Genomic DNA, 17,414 nt, shown 5'->3' on the forward strand with positions numbered 1-17,414 from the left:
CATATAGTATTGGAGGAATTATTGTGGCATCTGCTGGGCTTTTTTGGCATTGCATCTTTTCCAAATATTGCAATAATAAAAATAATTTAAAAACAAACAAACAAAAATAAAAACTTAAAGCAATCTTTGGACAGATTTTGCAGCAGAGGTTGGATGATATCTTAAAGCCAAAGAGAGTTAAACAGGAGAGGATTTTTCCTCTGAAGGTTGTTATTCTTTTGGCTGCTCCTCCGAGCAGGGGTTGCCACAACAAGTGAACTCACGTGAGAGATCTGGCAATCGTTTCATGCCGGATGCCTTTCCTGACACAAATTTTTGCTTGAACCTGCAGCCCAGGTTGTGTCAGAAACCCACCTCAGGATGAAACGACTGCAGCACTGACCACCAAGCTACTGAAGGTGTCCTTTAATTCGTACTAACAGCTTTACAACAAGCTGTTCTGACTCCATGCAACATACTTCAGAACCAACTGATTATATTTTATTCAGATTTGTGGCAGAATGTTAAAATGAGACAGTTATGATAAAATCTCTATTCAAACTTGAAATAAGATCAATAAAACAACCAAATGTAAGCATGTTCATAGAAAAAACTTTAATACAACAGAGAACAAATCACGTTTAATATGATGGGACTTTCTGTGTGATCATCTTTGTTTTATTGGATTTGTATAAAATAGTCTTTAAACTGCTGATTTGAAAGAGAAATTATCCCAAATGCAACAAAACTTTGTTAAAGCTCCAACTTAACATGGGCTTTTGTTGTTGATGTTAAGTGAAAATCAGAAGTGATGGTGACAGTCAGTGTGATCGAGAGCTAGCAGGTCTCACTGAGTCAAGCTCCACTCAGGTCTCAGTCTTTTTGTTTGGTGATCTTTCAGACCAGCTCCACCAGTCTGAATCTGCCCTCCTGTTTGACTGGCAGTACATTAATGAAGGTCTTGTAGAGCACAGCTCCTCTGGGCAGCTTGGTGATGATGCGGACGGCCTCAGGGCTGCGCGGTGCTGGAATGTATACCTCCTTGGTGAACTTGACGTGACCGTCCTCCAAAGCGTAGAGTGTGTTGTTGTTGCCCAAGCCCACCTTCAGGTCGAGGAGAGAGGATGGGGGAGGAACGGAACAGAAGTCAAAACTGAGACTGAATCAAACTAACCAACTAGATGTTACCACATATTGGAAACAGTTTCTACATGGAAACTAGTACAAAAGAACTGGGTAGAGTAGTACAAATAAACCAATTAAGACATGAATGCTTTTTTTTGTAGGCAAACAGAATATTTTGTTTCTTTAAGTGTAACATGTAAAACAAACTGCATTCCAACTAGGTAGTCTTTGTAATAAATACATCTCACTCTCATCACGTCACATCAGTTTCTATGTTGTTGTGAGAAAAGCGACACTCTAGAAGGATTTATAGAAAGCGGCTGTGCATAGGAACAGCTCTGAGCTCTAAAGTGAAGCTTTAAGGTTTTCACAGACACACCACAATGAAGCTGTAAGGAACACTAATGTCTGAAAGACTAACGACCTGTCCACGTAGGAAGGATTTTAGTGAGTATGTACAAGTTTGACGCAGACCTTATTCCGGGCAACGTTCAAGCTGGCATGGCATCTTTTCCATGTCTCTCGCTCATTATGCAACCAAGGCTGCTCAAAGGGCACATACATGCATACCAGTGGCGGCTGGCCAATGGAGGGCGCAAGGGCGGCGCCCCACCACTCACCACATTACCGTGAATAAGACATAAAAAACTAAATAAAAATTAAATAATAAAATAAAAATATTTTGAAATATAAGCATGCATATTTTTAGCTGTGTAAGATAAATATTTTATAGTTAATGATAAGTAAAGTTGCTTCGTTCATCGACGTTGTCCGATTGGTGACGTATTTCTGCCCCAGGGCACAAAAATCTTTGTCCATAGACTTTCGTTAAAAGTTGTACATGCGCAGTAGCTCCTCTGTGTTTGTATTTCACCGCCCTACCACCGCGGGGCTGACGTCACAGCCGTCTGTCATAAAGTTCGCCTGACTGACAGGTCGAGCCGCGGGAGTTGGACACGATCGGACAGAGATGCAAAATGGAGCAAGAGAAATTAAATAATTCAGTGAAGTCACTTAAAACAATACCTTTTGAAAGAAGAACATATCAGGAGAAGCTAGAGGTGAAAGAGCTCGGGCCTGATCAGCCGAACATAACAATTAATCAGCAGTCCAAAGACAGAGGGAGACAGGACACTCAGTCCTTTTCCAGGACCTGGTTCAGCAACAAGGCTTGGCTAACTGCATGTAGCGAAGCTTTCCATGCCTCCTTTTTCAAACATCAGGATCTGACCCAGCATGGATAAGACAGGTATGACTGATTTAAAGCACTTTTCAGAAAAGGCAAAGAAGCATGAACACTCTGGGATCCACATGGAAAATGCACTGCGACTAGCCATGTTTGGTAAAATAAACATTTCATCTCAGCTTGATGAAGGCTACAGGGTAGGGATCCGTAAGCACAGCGAGGAGGTTGACAAAAACAGGCTTATTCTATCAAAAATGATAGACTGGGTCAAGTTCTGTGGTGCATTTGAACTGGCCCTGTGTGGCCATGATGAAAGTGAAAGCTCAGAAAATCTGGGTGTTTTTAAAGGATTGGTGGATTTTGTAGCATCACTGGATGCAATTTTACATGATCACTTGCAGACTGCCACTGTGTCTAAGGAAACATCTAAGACTGTGCAGAATTAACTCCTTGATTGCATGCTGTCAGTTTTGAGAGAGTGCATCACTGAAGAAATCAGGAGTCCAGACTTTGTCTCCATCCAGGCTGATGAAACGATGGACATTTCCACTCAGTGTCAGCTGGTGCTTGTGATCCGCTACAATAGGGGTGTCCAATCCTGGTCCTGGAGGGCCACCATCCTGCATGTTTTCCTTGTTTCTCTGCTCCAACACACCTGATTTGAATGAATGGATGACTAGCAGGCTTCTGCAGAACATGAAGAGAGAATTAAGCCACTGAATCAGGTGTGATGGAGCAGGGAAACAAGTAAAACATCCAGGATAGTGGCCCTCCAGGACCAGGGTTGGACACCGCTGCACTACATTGACAAAGTCCATCATGTCCAAGAGGTTTTTTGAATTCATACCTCTCCAAAGTGCCACAGCTGATTCCATCGCCACAGCACTTCTGGATAGGTTGAGCTCCATTCTCCCTGATGACCAGAAGAACAAGCTCATTTCCCAAGCGTACGATGGTGCAAGTGTCATGAGAGGAGCCACAGGTGGTGCACAGAAGAAGGTTCAAGATGTCTATGTAAATGGACACTATGTCCACTGCTATGCTCACCAACTTTACCTTATCATGCAGCAGATGACTTCCAATATCCCAAAAGTGAGTTATTACTTCTCAGACCTGTCTGGATTCTCTGGCTTTTTTTCCAAGATCTCCAAAGAGAACCAGCATGCTCGATAGAGCGGTGGCCCACAGACTCCCGAGAGCAAGCACAGTGAGGTGGAACTTCCACAGCTGAGCTGTGAACACCGCTTTTGAGCACAAAGAAGACCTCCAGTGTTTTGAAATCAGTAAGGCAGTAAGGCCAGTTGTGATATTTCCACAGTTGACTGTTAGGGGTATTATAACAAAGTGGAAGTGACTGGGAACGACAGCAACTCAGCCACAAAGTGGGAGGCCACATAAAATCACAGATTCATAGAATGGGTTTCCATGGCCGAGCAGCTGCATCCAAGCCTTACATCACCAAGTACAATGCTAAGCGTTGGATGCAGTGGAGTAGAGCATGTCATGTCTCCAGAGCAGTGGAGACATGTTCTCTGGAGTGACAAATCACGTTTCTCTCTCTGGCAATCTGATGGATGAGTCTGGGTTTGGTGGTTGCCAGGAAAATGAGGCCTAAATTTCTTTGTTGATGTTGGATATGTCTTGTATGCAAAGGCATTACTTAAAGGTAACCATTCAGGTGATAAATGTACTGTATAATACTGGATTTTTGTCACATTAATTTATCTCAAAACAAGCGGAAACAGCAAAACGGAGAGAAAAAAAAGAAGCAAACACAAAATAAATGTGATGTCAAGCCAACGTGATAAATACACTGCTAACACTGAAATCTGATCTAATATTGATTACTATTTGATTTTTGTGCATACAGTGCACTGCAAAAGTATTCACCCCTTGTTATTCCTTCTATCTTGTTGCTTTACAACCTGGATTTTAGTCAATTTTAATATTCTTACAAGTAATGGAACTAGACAAAAACAAGATTTTTTTTCATAAGCCGAACTTCATCACAACATCTCTGTAACTTACATGAGCTCCAGGGTGAAATCTCAACTGCCTCTGAGTTGCAAGGATGTTGCCAGCATGGACAAAGTTGCCTTGTGGACAGAAGGAAAGAAAGAATTAGCCCCATTTAAACAGTATGAATCACTGAAAGAACTCAGAAGAACCCATCTGAACACTGCCTAACCCTTCCTACACCTGAAACACCTGGAGTTTTTCAGTTCATTTGATGCAATTTTGTCCAAATAAAAAGATCTCCGATTTTAAATTTCTAACATTTTTGTTTGAAAAGTAATTAAAATAGTTAGAATATTAACATCCTATAAGTTCATTCATCAACTGTTGCAATTATTTTATGTAAATGACATGAGGATGTGTTTTGGCGAAAAATTAAGTAAACCCTCTTTCCGTTTAAAGGTTTTACTTATCAGAACATAAAAAACACAGACCCTAACTCAGTCCTAAAATTAGAAAATACAACTTTAGATGCAGAAAATTTTACATCCAACATTATGTGGAAAATATGTGGAGTTGGAGATAAAGCTCCTGGCTCATTTTTTGGTAACTTTTTAACATAGAATTAAGCAACAGATCTGAGTATTCTGCCCTCTTTTGGGTGAAAACAACCCATTCACTTTGACCTATATGCAAACACACAGTGACGTCACACAGTGAGCTATCAGATCAGTGTTTAAAATGGCTCCAAAACATTTAAGAAATATTAATGAGAATAACAACACTTCAACTGCAAATTGAAAAAAAATGAACTCCAACACAAATAATATAAAAAAAACAAAAGAGTAAAAAAGACAATATACATGGAAAAGTTAAATTCCCTCCATTTTATCCCAGAAAATACTTTGTAATCAATCCTGTTCGACAGCAATTTTTTCCAGTTTTAAATTCATTGTTAAAAACATGTATAATGTGAGCTGGGTCATTAATGAATTATTAGGACACACTTCCAAAGTTTTACACAATATAAGGTAAAATATTATGATTACCAAGGTTTTTTTTTCTTTTTTGTTTTCCTAACACCGAAATTCGTGAGACAAATGCCACATATATTTTCGATATTGTTGTGTGTGTTTTATGACTCTGTATTTTTATGTTTGCATGTTGTACAGCACTTTGTATTGCCCTGTTGCTGAAAAGTGCTATGTAAATAAATTTGACTTTGACATGTACTAGTTAAAACTTTAAAGAGACTAACCCATAAGCTAATTATTCAGATGAAATATTTCCATTGTAATATTTGGGAATTTTGGGGAACAAACCTGAAATTTAAAGTATTGAAGGTTGGCTCTTCAAAGGGATTTTAAATATAGATGGAGATAATTTTGGCTCAAACTACCAGATTTCATTGTTGTACCCTGCAAGGAGAGGCCCCACACTGTAGAAATGATCAACTTTGTCATTTGGATATGTAGGGTCTGATGGAAATGGTAACAGGTACAAAGTTTAGTTCAGAGTCGTAAGTAGTTTTGCTGTAAAATGCATTTACTGATATTCGTTTTGTTTTTATGAAGATAAAATAATAAAGCATGTTGTAATGATCAGGTAACATGTAAATAATTTTGTACTAACAAAAAATCTGACAAAATTTGACACTTTCAATTTTCTGTGATATGCAATTTACTGATTTTTGTTGTTCTGTAAATGATAAAAAACATGAAAAGACATGACGTGAATATTATTCTTCAGAGTTGAGTACATGCGTTTAGAAAAGGATTACAGCAACAACAAGAAACAGAGAGAACTGTAAAAATGTTCAAAATCCAATGTTCTCTAAAGGTTCTGCGGTTGTGACATTAAAAAAAAAATGTATTTTTCGGACAATTTTTCCTGGGAAGGCCTTGCATTTTTCGGAGAGATACTGCTTAACCACATACTGCATCTTTCACAACTAGAGATAGACCGATTAATCAACCGAACCCACTGTTTAAATAAATAAATAAATAAAATAAATAAAAAACAGTCATGCCTGTGCATACTTAATAAATTACCAGGCAGTAAAATTAGGATGCAGCAGCAGCTGCTACAAGCAGCTTACTGTGGACCACCATTAGTTTTTGTTGTTTTTTAAACAAGAAGGCTCTTCTACGGATTATTTTTAAGTGTACAAATTCTTCTAATGGTTGTTAAACACAGGTTTATTTAAGCGTTATATTGTTATATTTTTGTTAAATGAAAAATACATATTGATCAAACATCACCTGCCCTTACTTCTAAAGATCAATATTGGCATTGGCCATAAAAAACATATCAGTCAACCTCTATAATTCCAACAGCAAGGCTTCGTAGTAGAAGAGTCCAGGTGCTGAACTGGCCTGCCTGCAGTCCAGACCTCCTACCAAAGATTTGGTGTATTTGGTGAAAAATCCACCAAAGACAACTCAGGACTTTTAAACACCTACAATCCATCTAAGAATGGGACCTACAAAAACTTCAGCTGCTGGTCTTCTCAGTTTCTAAACATCTACAGACTGTTGTTAAAGAAAGAGTGATGCTTCACAGCAGGAAACTTGGCCCAGTCCAATCTTTTGTTAGATGCGTTTACCAGCAAATTCAAAATTACTTCACTTTTTTAAAAAGATTGTAGACTTAGTTTAAACTCTTAATATGTTTACTATGCTCCAATGTGAAAAAATATGTTTATAAAATTTAAAAATATTGCATTCTGTGTTTTGTTTTTTTAAATTTTATACAATGTCCCAACTTTTCACATGTGGGGTTGCACTTATACTTCCTGCAGAAACTCCAGCAGAGCCAATCCAAGGGCTGCCCTAAACCACTCAATCAGTAGTCAGCTCACCACTGCCCACCTTTAATTTCTTTGAAACAATAATTCTCTCTCTCTCTCATATATATATATAAAATCAAAGCAAATGCTTAACATAAGCATTATTTACCAACATCTAAGAGTATATATTTATATATACTCTTAGATGTTGGTAAATAATGCTTATGTTAAGCATTTGCTTTGATTTTATGCCTGATAAACAAAAAAAAACAAAACAAACATCATCAAAAACAAATGAAAAATAGATAAAAATCTGTCATCAGTTGCCCTGATCAGCATCAGCCATAGAAGAAACCATCAGCAGACTGTCTGCTGACACTAAATGTCTGCAGCAGACATTTAGTGTGGACATTACCATCTTGTTTTTTGAAGCCATATCTCCGCCCGGGGCTCTTCCCTCCAACATTCTTGGAGCTGCCACCAGACTTTTTAGATGCAAACCTCACAGAGTACAACAGGGAAGCTGGACTGGAACCCAACACACCTGAAACCAGGAGAACAAACACGTTTTTCAAACTGTGAACCTCGTTGAAGTTGTTACAATTTCCACTTAGCCACATGTCAAAACCAAAATAAAACTGAGAAACCCAGACGAGATTACACGTATTAAATGCACACTATTTATTGTTATGTCCAGTTTGAAATCTGTTCACTCTCCACAATGATCAAGACAGAGACTTTCAAAAAACTACAAATAAAGAGTATTTCTTAATTAAAATCAGCAAGTCTTTATGGAGTTAAAAGCGAACCTGACTATAATAAAATCAAAATAAAGTTTTTTTTGTCGAATTTTCAGTCACGCCAATGCTGCTAACAGCCGTTAGCAAACATATTTTGTTTAAAATGTAAACACGAACGGCTGAGGAACAATTCCACATAATGTTTGCTTTAGCACAGTAAATGCTCAAATTGTTTTAGACATTTATTCAAACACATATCTATTGTACCTGTTCTGGACTTGAGCATCAAGGACGCCAAAGCTGCCATTTTCTACGTCGCTAACAATACGTCATATCCTGTGCGTCGGAACCGGATGTTGTAGCTACGTTCAAGTACATTAAAACCTTCTACGACCAAAGGAGTATTTACTGTCTTTAAGCAATTAACCAAAAAATACTATTCACAGCATACAGAATAAAAAAGTTAAAAAACCTCAAAGTATGACTTTTATCGGTAACTTTTATTTCTGCTGTTCCAAATAATTTGAGCTTTTCTCTTGTGCAATGATTCATTTGATTTTAAACTTCTTTAGGGCAGCGCGAGAAAGTTTTCAGTTGTCCAATTACCATTAAACGCAACATTACCCGGGAGAGTCAAACAAACGATTGCATGAATTGGAACTAATACTTTCTACGTTCTGTGGTATGTAAAATAAATAAACAAATAAGTCTTGTAACCCGCTATATTTAGAAGTTTGTATAAGGAGTTGGTGGTTTTGTTTTGTTTTGTTTATTGAAGCGGCATCCAGCTAATCTAACGTTTGCTAACTTCTTTTTGAACTGGCTTCATGTCTGCAGTACTGCTCGTGTTATGTATCCTTTTGTCTTTTTGTCGAGTCAAACTCGATGTCTGCATAATTTCTTTATTGTAAGCTCCTCAAAGTTATGTATCTATTTAGCCACAAGCGACTCTGTAATTCGGGTCCTCCTTATTTTACCTGGCAACACCATACGTCTTTGTAGTAGGAGGTGTAAAGAAAACCCGCAATGTGCAGTCCCGGATTCTATAATTATGTCCCTGTTGCTAACTCCACCAGACCACTTAGACTCGGTTATTATTTCAGACTTTTTGTCTGTCAGGTGTCATTTACGTCTTAATTATCAAACATGTACTGAATTTTATACATTTTTATAAGAAACTTAGTGTTTTTTTCTGCCAACATGTAGAAAAGGTCCCCTTTGTTGAGAGGAATCAAGCTGTAATTGATGAGTTTTACTACAGTTCTTTGCTTTTTTTTGCATTGTGTGCAGTGGCTTGTCTGGAGATAAGAGCATGATGGGATGTGACAGCGACTGCACCAGTGACCTGGATGAGGAGCTGCCAGTGTTCACCTTCCTGCAGCCAAGTGGATACTCCAACCAAAAGTGTCAGAGAAGCCCAGAGAAACCAGACTCTGGTGGATCTGATGCTGCACCATCAGCCATCTCCTCCCTGGGGGCCAGTGATTCAGGGACACGCGCTGGAAAAGCTTCTACACTAGTAATGATAAGTAGTGATTCAGATGACGACGTGCCCTATGTTCCTCTGACACAGAGACTCCAACACAGACAGAACAGTTTGATTAGCACCTCCTCTGCCATCCCCAAGGGTAACGGTGCTGAGCTGTGTTTGCCACCTACACTGACCAGCTTGCATCAGGTGAAACAAACAACCAAAGGGGAGTTTGAGGATGGTCCACTTGGTCTTCTCTCTCCCACCAAAAAAAAAGCAACCAAGAGGACAGCGGAGGAGATCCAGGATTCCAGGGAGGAGATTGTAAGGAGGCGGCATCTCAGAGACACACAGAAGGAGGAAAAGATGTCTCTTAGGCAAGAACAAGAGAGGGAGAAGGCAGAGAGGAGAGCTCTGGCAGATGCTGCCAAGGCCCTTAGGCCAGAGGAGTGCATTAAGCATATGGTGGTGGCTGTTGATCCAGGTGAGGAGAAAACATTAGACACGAAATCTCACTGAGGATGACTGTCCTTTCAAAGCAGATCATGCCTCGCAGATGTATTGAAAATGAAATGTGTTGTTTATCCTCAGCTCAGGTGATCTAACAGTGCTTGTGTTTGCAGCTCTCCTGCAGTTGGAAGGAGGGGGAACTCTGTTGGCTTCAGTGCAGGCTCTGGGTTGTAGCTGTGCCATTGAGAAACAAGCCCTCCCTCGCAGTGTTAGCTGGGCAAGGAGAGCTCAGGTAGAGAATAAATGTACAGTCTGAAGACTAAAAAATGTAAAATGCAAATAAAAACAGAAAACATTTTTTGCAATGGAACAGTAAATATATGAAGTGCTTAAATCAAAATCATATTAATTGACCAAGTATGTAAAGGATACGCAAGAAATGTGTCTGGCTGGTGGTGTCTCAGGTATAGAACAATACAAAACGATACAGTACTTGCACAATAAGGCATATTTACTCAGTATACAATTAGTGTGTTTGTGTAGGATGAATCCGAAAGGTGCAGACAACATGCAGCATGAATCATTTAGATAGTTTATTGTTAAATGAAGTAAGATGTAAAAAGTAAAAGCAGAGACTAGTTAGTTGTTTAACCTTCCTGTGGTCTTCAGGTCGAATGGACCTGAAGTTACAAGGTCTTCTCTTCCTCTCTTCAGTTACGAGACCTTCAGGAGGGTGAAAACAGTGATTGCTTCTTGTAGCATCTTATTCTGCTCTGCAGACTTCTTCCCAATTTTCCATTGAGAACATCATTCTGAAATTATTCCACTAATTTTGGACAAATTCGAACAGATTGGTGAACCTCTGCTCTAATGTAAATAAAATATGGGTTTGAGATTTGAAAATCTTTACATTTTTTTTTATTTACATTTTAACCAATGTCCCAACTTTTTTCAGAACTGGGATTGTTCCAAGTTGTTATGATTCTTTGCTGCAAATATCATCAGCCTCATTGTGAGCATGATTAGACTATAATACCCAGCCAATCCCCTGTGTTTCAGATGGATGATGGAGTGTGTGTACCAGAGGCCCATGTTGTCATGCAGATGACTGTAGACAACTTCATTACTCTGATCTGCAACTATATCCAGGTGAGTTAGTGCTGCTGATCATTTGTTGTTTGTTTTTTTTTGTTTTTTAAAAACCATTATAAATGTCCAGTTGAACACACAACAGAGTTCACATCATTGTTTTTTAAACAAAAATGCAAACCAGAAGGAAAACATCATCCAAGTGCTGCTATGATGCACTGATCATCATCAGTGTGAGGGCCTCCAAAAAATCAGGAGTTATGTTTGTTTGCTGCTCTGGAGCAGACAGATGTGTGTTAACCAATCAAGATTGTGATGCAGCAATGACCTTCGAGAAACAATCGCTGCTGGATAAGCAGAAGAAGATGGATCTATGTAGCTCAGCTCTAAAACATACACAGGCTTTTCTTTAGTCCATCACTTGCTATTAAAAAGACTTCAACTCTAACATTAGTAACATAAACTAAAGTTTAAACTTTTTTTTTTTAAAGCATTGTTTTCTGTAGTATATCTTTTTTACATTTTTTATGATGTACTGTATGTAGTATACAGATAATGAAAGCAGCACTGTAAATCATTCACAGCAAATTTCCAGATGTTTTAACATAAAAACTGGCTCAAAAATGGAAAAGTGTAGAAACAAAACATAATTGTCCTTTTGCTTTTTGGTGGCGGACAATATTAGGAGTCTGAGTCTGTCTCAGCTTCAGTTATTACAAAAGCAAGTTTCTGATTCCTTTTGGATTTTTTAGAAGAAAGTTGATGGATGTTGGAGTTTCGTGCAGTTTGTTGGTACCCTCCAAAATGTCATCAGAAAGGTTCTAGTTTGTCTTAGAAATATAAATTATAAAAGAATTCTGCAGTCTTTCTCTATTTGATACGTAAAAAAAACCCATATGTTTCCATTTTCAATATGCACACACATCTAAACCCAGCTTTTCCCTTTAACCCAGGAAGCAAGGCATGGCAGGTCAGACTGTGGTCCCACCCTGACGACCTGGGTCCAGCAGCAGCAAAGGAGACATCCCAGCAAAGTCCTCAGCCTGGCAGTCATCGAGCTGGAGAAATATTTCAGGTGACAAGGACGGATGGATCAGGAGTCGTACTGACTAACATATGTCTGGGCTCAAACAAACACGGAATTGTCTTTGTGCCTGTTAGCAAAATATCTCATGTACCATCAAATTTTATTGAAACCTTAAGGGACCATTGGATCTAGAACTGATTAACTTTTGGAGCCAACCCAGTTCAAGATGGCCACCCTAGAAAAAAGATGTTGTGCTAGAATTTAATGTGGTAGTAGCTGAGACTCATTCACATCATAAACTCTGAGTGTAACATAGAGCTCGTATATTATTTTCAAGGTTTGACCAAAATGACTTAAATTCCATCATTTCCAACATAAGAAGATCTTGGTCTGAAACTCTGGTATGAAAGGTGATGGGCGATATGCATTTCTTTATTATAGGGGTCCAAATCTGTTAAAATGGCAGCCATTTAAAAAAAAAAGAAGAAAAAAATGTTTAGTTTTTTTTTTAACAATTTATAGAAAAAAAGAAGTTATCCTTTTAAATGTCTATTTATTTCCACAGCCTACTGGATACGACTGATTCTTATTGTCATTTGTTTATTTTCTGGACAAAGATCAATAGTTGCTCGTTTGTTTGCTTCTCTAGACGGAGAGCAACAATTAAAAGAGAAGTCTTTTGGTCTCACAAAGAGGATTTAAAAAAGGAACCATTGGAAACATTTTGTCCAGTCATTAAACCAAATAATTGAACCAATTAAAGGCCTAGCATTCCTGTAAAGAATGCATATTGTTTGCCAACTTTCATGCCAGAGTTTTCATCTAAAATTCTCTGATGCTGAAAAGAGATGTTGTGTATAACATTGTGCACAATCTCATGCAGTGTCACAGGATCTGTTAGCGCCCAGAGTGTGTGTTGTGAATCACTCTCAGCTACTACCACACCACATTTTAGCTCAATATCTGTTAAACTGACCAAAGGTCAGTCATAGCGTCATTTTCAAGGTTTGACCAAATTTCTCACCGTTTTTCACAGTAAGATGATCTTAGTCTGAAAACTCTGGCATGAAAGGCAGCGGGTGATATGCATTCCTTCCAGGAAGGCTTGACTTTTAATCATGAAAACAATTCTATGGACCAAGACAGGATAATTGGTCTGATAATATTCGGACACTTGAAAGCTTGTTCATACACCTGTGTTTGCTCATGTTGATGTGTGTCGTTGTGTGTACAGTGGCTGATCAGAGAGCAAAGCTTCATTTCCTTTGTTTCCAGGGGGAAGAAGTCTCACAACCAGAAGAGGTTCAGGGAGAGGGAGGCTAGTAGGGGGGAGGAGATGGGGACAGGAAAACAGAAGAAAGAACGCAAGAAAGATGGAGCTGAGTTGTTACCTGAAGTTTCCAGGGTTGATGTGGAGGAGGTAGGTGTTGTACAGCAGTATTTTTTTATGAATATTTAAAAAAGAAAAGTCAAAAATATTAGTTGGTCAGCATTGACTCAACATTAACTTTTTGAGCAATCTAATGTGATATTACTACCACATCAAATTTTAGCTCAATATCTGTAAAACTGACTGAGTTTCAGCCGTTTCTGTGTTTCTGAGGGTTGGTTGGCTGTAGCAGGCATGTTGAAAAGTGAATCAGGTGTTTGGTTGTATGTCAAAGTCATAACATTCAAAATAAGGCTTTTTTAAAGGTTTGGTTTCCATCTTTTTGTTTCAGTTATATCTAGATGCATAAACAGACACAGTGGAGTTTGTTTTGTTTTATTGGTGAATATTGAGTTTATTACTGAGGTAGTTCTTTCCTCTTTTACTGATCCCATCAGGCACTGGTGCACCTCCAGCTTCACACCAGCGTCTCGGTCCAGTTCTCATCGACATGGAAGGAGTTCTCAGATTACATCGTTATGACAACCAAAGCTGTTGCAGAGGCACCTTTCAAGTGAGCAGCCTGAGGTCTTTGCCGAACATGGCACCTGTCAGAGCAGAGCTGTTTCCACAGTCCTCTGTTTGTGTGCAGGAGAGAGCGAGAGAAGACCGGCTTCTCCTTCTGTCTGGAGACTGAGTGGGCGGGGGGCCAGCGAGTTGATAAAGCTGGTAAAGGTCTGCTGCAGGTGTGGAAGAGACAGATTCAACAGCTCAACAGAGTCAGTCCGGACATGGCTGCTGCCATCCTGGCAGCTTATCCTTCACCCCAGCTTCTCAGGAAGGTGTGTATTCTGCTCACACATTTACAGATGACTGAAGATGCTGCAAAGGCATTTTGTTGCAGACTGGATAAAACATACACCAATAATTAGTGTCACGTTGAGATGGTGACCTCACCCTACAGCAGTAAGTCAGTTTTTAATACCATGTAACCTCCACATGTTGTTTTAAGTTGATATGTGGCTTCCTGTTCTCAGTGGCCAGGGCTAGGACCATGACCACATCGACATTTTGAGGACTGAGGTGTGATCAAACATGCATTTTCATGAAGATCAAATGTTTTATGTGTCTGTTATAGCAAATCTTTGTTTCATTGTGAGAAGTCAAAGTTTGAGGTCTAGCCACGCCCACACCTTATGAAGGAAATTCAAACTCTTACAATCCATGCCCTAATAGTATACTGGCCAAGTCTGAAGCCAATACTTCAAAATTTCTAGGAGTTTCTAGGAATTACTACATGTGTAAATCCTCAAAATGATGTATTTGATCCAAAATGGCCAACTTCCTGTTGGGTTTAGACCATACCTCAAAAGGACTTTTTCTACATGTCTTTGTGTCACCAAAAACAGGTGGTGCTGCTGAGTCAGTTTTTTTGCTCTTATAGGAGCAAAATATTTACTTACTTTTAAGGTGTTGCCAAAGTTTTGTATATTTCTGAGCATGTTTAAGTCCCCACAAAGGCAGTCGATTCTGCACGAGAAGAAACACTCATTTAAAGAGGCGTTCACGTTGTCTGTAGTGCTTGGGCCTAAAAAATAAAAAAAACTATACAATTGTAACAAAAATTCAGAGTGAAAAACTGTACATCTGTGATTAAAAAGTAAGTCTTTATTTGAATTCAGTTCAGTTTAGTTATATATCACCAATTCACAGAAAGCCAACCGAGAGCACTGTACAAAAGCATTTACATTAATTCTAAAATTAGTAAATGTTTTCTATCTCCACCTTCTCCTCCATCAGTTGTTTGTGTATTCACCATTTTGGATGTAACTGTTCTCATCCTCGAGACTGGAGTGTCTGCGTTCATTCACATGTTGAAAAACAAAAATGACAACACCAGCAAGTGACCTGGCATGGAAAGTACCGCTTGTCCAACGACTTTTCCAGTCTCGTCTAAACAGTGATTGTGATCCCAGCATTATCATGTGAATGTGGAAGGTTTTCTCAGTTCTCTCGTCTCCCTTCACCTGCACTTAATCCAGAGGGGTATCCCAGGACAGAGCTGGCCTTCCTGATGAGGAAGTTTTCTCTCAGTTGCTCCAGCAGACCACACCATAAAATAAGGCTGTCTCAAAGGTCTTCATTTCAACCTTGGAGAGACTCACACGGAGAGATAAAGACAACTAGAGTGTTTTATTGGTTAGAGGTCTTTGGCGCTCGGGCCCCGGCAGGAGACGAGTTTGCAGAGAACCGCTGTGAGCTTGAATGATCGAAGTAGGGTGAGAGATTAGGGTAGTCATCCCCCGGGACCCGGACCTGGTGGTGGCGTGGAGGACGAGGAAGGGGAGTCCAGAGGAGCGTTGGAGATCGGGGAGGCGGTGGGACGAGACTTGGCTGGCGAGCAGGAGGAGCCATGGCCGGGGAGCCTTATATCCTGCACCTGGACATGATTTGGCAGCTGGGAGCGAGGATCCATAATGATTGATGCCGGGCAGCTGGGTGAGTCTGCCAGGTAGAAATTGCGGCGAGCCTTCACTAGTGCCCCCTGCACTCCAAAGGGAGTATGCTCTGACCCTTCCTGTAGAGTGCACTGGTGTTGTGTGTCCAGTCCAGTTTATTGTTCAGGTGAACACTCAGGTGCTACTGTAGGTACTTTTTGTGGTGTGTCTCCACCTGCAGAAATCTACCACCAGTTCCCTAGTTTTGCCTGCGTTGATCTGGGGTTGGTTAAACTGACACTAATCCACAAGATCTTCTGTCTGCTGTGTGTACTCTGTGTCCTCTCCTTCTGTGATGAGGCTAAGGCAGAGTCATCGGAGAACATCTGGAGATGGCTGTGTGAGGTGTTGATGATGAAGTCTACAGAGTAGATGGTAAACAGGAACAGTGCCAGCCTAGTTCCCTGCGGGGCCCCTGTATGCAGATTCACAGCCCTGTGGACCATCACTGTATATAACAAGATGTGGATAGGACACATGCCTCACCCCTGTCTTCTTTACTAACCCTGGCCTCTTCCTTGAGTTACATTTTTTGCTGGTAGTGTTTATGGTAAAATTGCTTTAACTCTTTAAACTAAAGTAAGATTGCCATCAGTTTTTAATCTGTTTTTGTCAGTGCAGATTCTTCATATTGTCACAAAGGAAACATCTGGGTGCCAGTGAAGCCAAGACAGACTTCTATGGAAATGTAACCATCATTTAGTGTGTGTTCACAGGCTTACAATCAGTGCAGGACTGAAAGCCAGAAGGTTTCTCTGCTGTCTGACCTTCTGATCCGCCGGGGAGAAGGCATCACTGCCACAAGTCGAAGAGTTGGCCCAGAGCTCTCCAAACGCCTTTATCTGATGATGCATTCCTGCGATCCTGAACACATTCTGGATGCCAGACCCTGAACTTTCTAAATAATCCTGTCAGGATCTGCATTACTGTTTCGTTTTTCTTTACAGCTCTTAGTTCAAATGTTTTGAAGTTTTTATCATATTCATTTTATTGAAGCTGTATTAAAACTACCATTTTAAACAAACAAACTGTTTTTCATGAAACATTCTGCTCTCTGAAATAATAGAATAATGCCAGTTTCCATGTACAGGGACACTGGGAGAACTTTCCTGTATTTGCTGCTTTTACGAAAAAAAATGGTTAAAGCTGTACTTTCCCAACTTTTTAATACTAAACAAAATAGGAAAAACACTATTTGGGTCCTAAAACTTCACTTTTGTGGTATGACAGTGAATTTACAAATTTGCCTTTTTTCAATGTAATACCAATTACCGTTGATATTTCAAGTAAGTTAAGAAACTTTGCCAAAGTTGTAGACTTAACAACTTCATCCATCCATCCATTTACTTTACCCACTTCTTTCCGGGTCGCAGGGAGCTGGTGCCCATCTCCAGCAGTCACTATGCGAGAGGCGGCGGACAGCCTGGACAGGTTGCAAGTCCATCGCAGGGACATTTTGTTTTCAAAGCATAGCAAATAAGTCTAAATACAACAAAGATAATAAAATGAAAAAGCATATGCCAAAATTGTTGATGCTGGAGGAGAGACAGTGGCTTATCGGGTGCCACCAGGGACATAAATCAGAAATGTCCATACACACATGAAATTAAAGTCTTCCACATACCATACTGAAAACCTTGCACAAACACTAGTGAAAAGCTCTCACGTAAACATCTACCTCTTATATAACCTATTAAAAAGCTCTCATCGTGAGATCTGTTCATATAAACTGGTGA

General features: G+C 39.7%; 2 protein-coding genes across 4 annotated transcripts; one reads left to right on the forward strand and one right to left on the reverse strand.

Annotated features, from left to right (window-relative positions):
- Window positions 1-569: 569 nt before the first annotated feature.
- On the reverse strand, window positions 570-8,147 carry mrpl27 (mitochondrial ribosomal protein L27). The gene is made up of 4 exons (XM_017433612.2): window positions 8,042-8,147; window positions 7,450-7,578; window positions 4,319-4,386; window positions 570-1,083 (listed from the first exon to the last, which is right to left on the reverse strand). The coding sequence occupies exons 1-4, from the start codon at window positions 8,079-8,081 to the stop codon at window positions 877-879; spliced, it is 444 nt and encodes a 147-aa protein (XP_017289101.1). The 5' UTR covers window positions 8,082-8,147; the 3' UTR covers window positions 570-876.
- Window positions 8,148-8,343: 196 nt separating this feature from the next.
- Window positions 8,344-16,805, forward strand: eme1 (essential meiotic structure-specific endonuclease 1). Of its 3 annotated transcripts, none has more exons than XM_017433614.3 (9): window positions 8,344-8,456; window positions 9,065-9,729; window positions 9,869-9,987; window positions 10,755-10,844; window positions 11,738-11,859; window positions 13,087-13,231; window positions 13,639-13,754; window positions 13,833-14,022; window positions 16,395-16,805. In XM_017433614.3, exons 2-9 carry the CDS (start codon window positions 9,087-9,089, stop codon window positions 16,569-16,571), a joined length of 1,602 nt encoding a protein of 533 aa, XP_017289103.1. In that variant the 5' UTR covers window positions 8,344-8,456; window positions 9,065-9,086; the 3' UTR covers window positions 16,572-16,805. The 3 variants fall into 3 exon arrangements, with proteins under 3 accessions (XP_017289103.1, XP_024865715.1, XP_037835527.1); XM_025009947.2 differs by having other exon boundaries at window positions 16,382-16,552; XM_037979599.1 differs by lacking the exon at window positions 16,395-16,805 and adding an exon at window positions 16,300-16,389.
- Window positions 16,806-17,414: the final 609 nt, after the last annotated feature.

This window comes from Kryptolebias marmoratus, linkage group LG2 (assembly GCF_001649575.2).
Source record: "Kryptolebias marmoratus isolate JLee-2015 linkage group LG2, ASM164957v2, whole genome shotgun sequence".
Taxonomy (NCBI): Eukaryota; Metazoa; Chordata; class Actinopteri; order Cyprinodontiformes; family Rivulidae; genus Kryptolebias; species Kryptolebias marmoratus.

Bases quoted from the DNA above. Each gene is read 5' to 3' on its own strand.
- mrpl27 (XM_017433612.2), bottom strand. From the start codon at position 8,081: ATGGCAGCTTTGGCGTCCTTGATGCTCAAGTCCAGAACAG. The intron at 7,579-8,041 runs GTACAATAGATA...TCCTGGTTTCAG, and splicing joins GATGCTCAAGTCCAGAACAG to GTGTGTTGGGTTCCAGTCCA. The intron at 1,084-4,318 runs GTAAGTTACAGA...CTCGACCTGAAG, and splicing joins GATTTCACCCTGGAGCTCAT to GTGGGCTTGGGCAACAACAA.
- eme1 (XM_017433614.3), top strand. From the start codon at position 9,087: ATGATGGGATGTGACAGCGACTGCACCAGTGACCTGGATGAGGAGCTG. The intron at 11,860-13,086 runs GTGACAAGGACG...CTTTGTTTCCAG, and splicing joins GAGCTGGAGAAATATTTCAG to GGGGAAGAAGTCTCACAACC. The intron at 13,232-13,638 runs GTAGGTGTTGTA...TGATCCCATCAG, and splicing joins CCAGGGTTGATGTGGAGGAG to GCACTGGTGCACCTCCAGCT.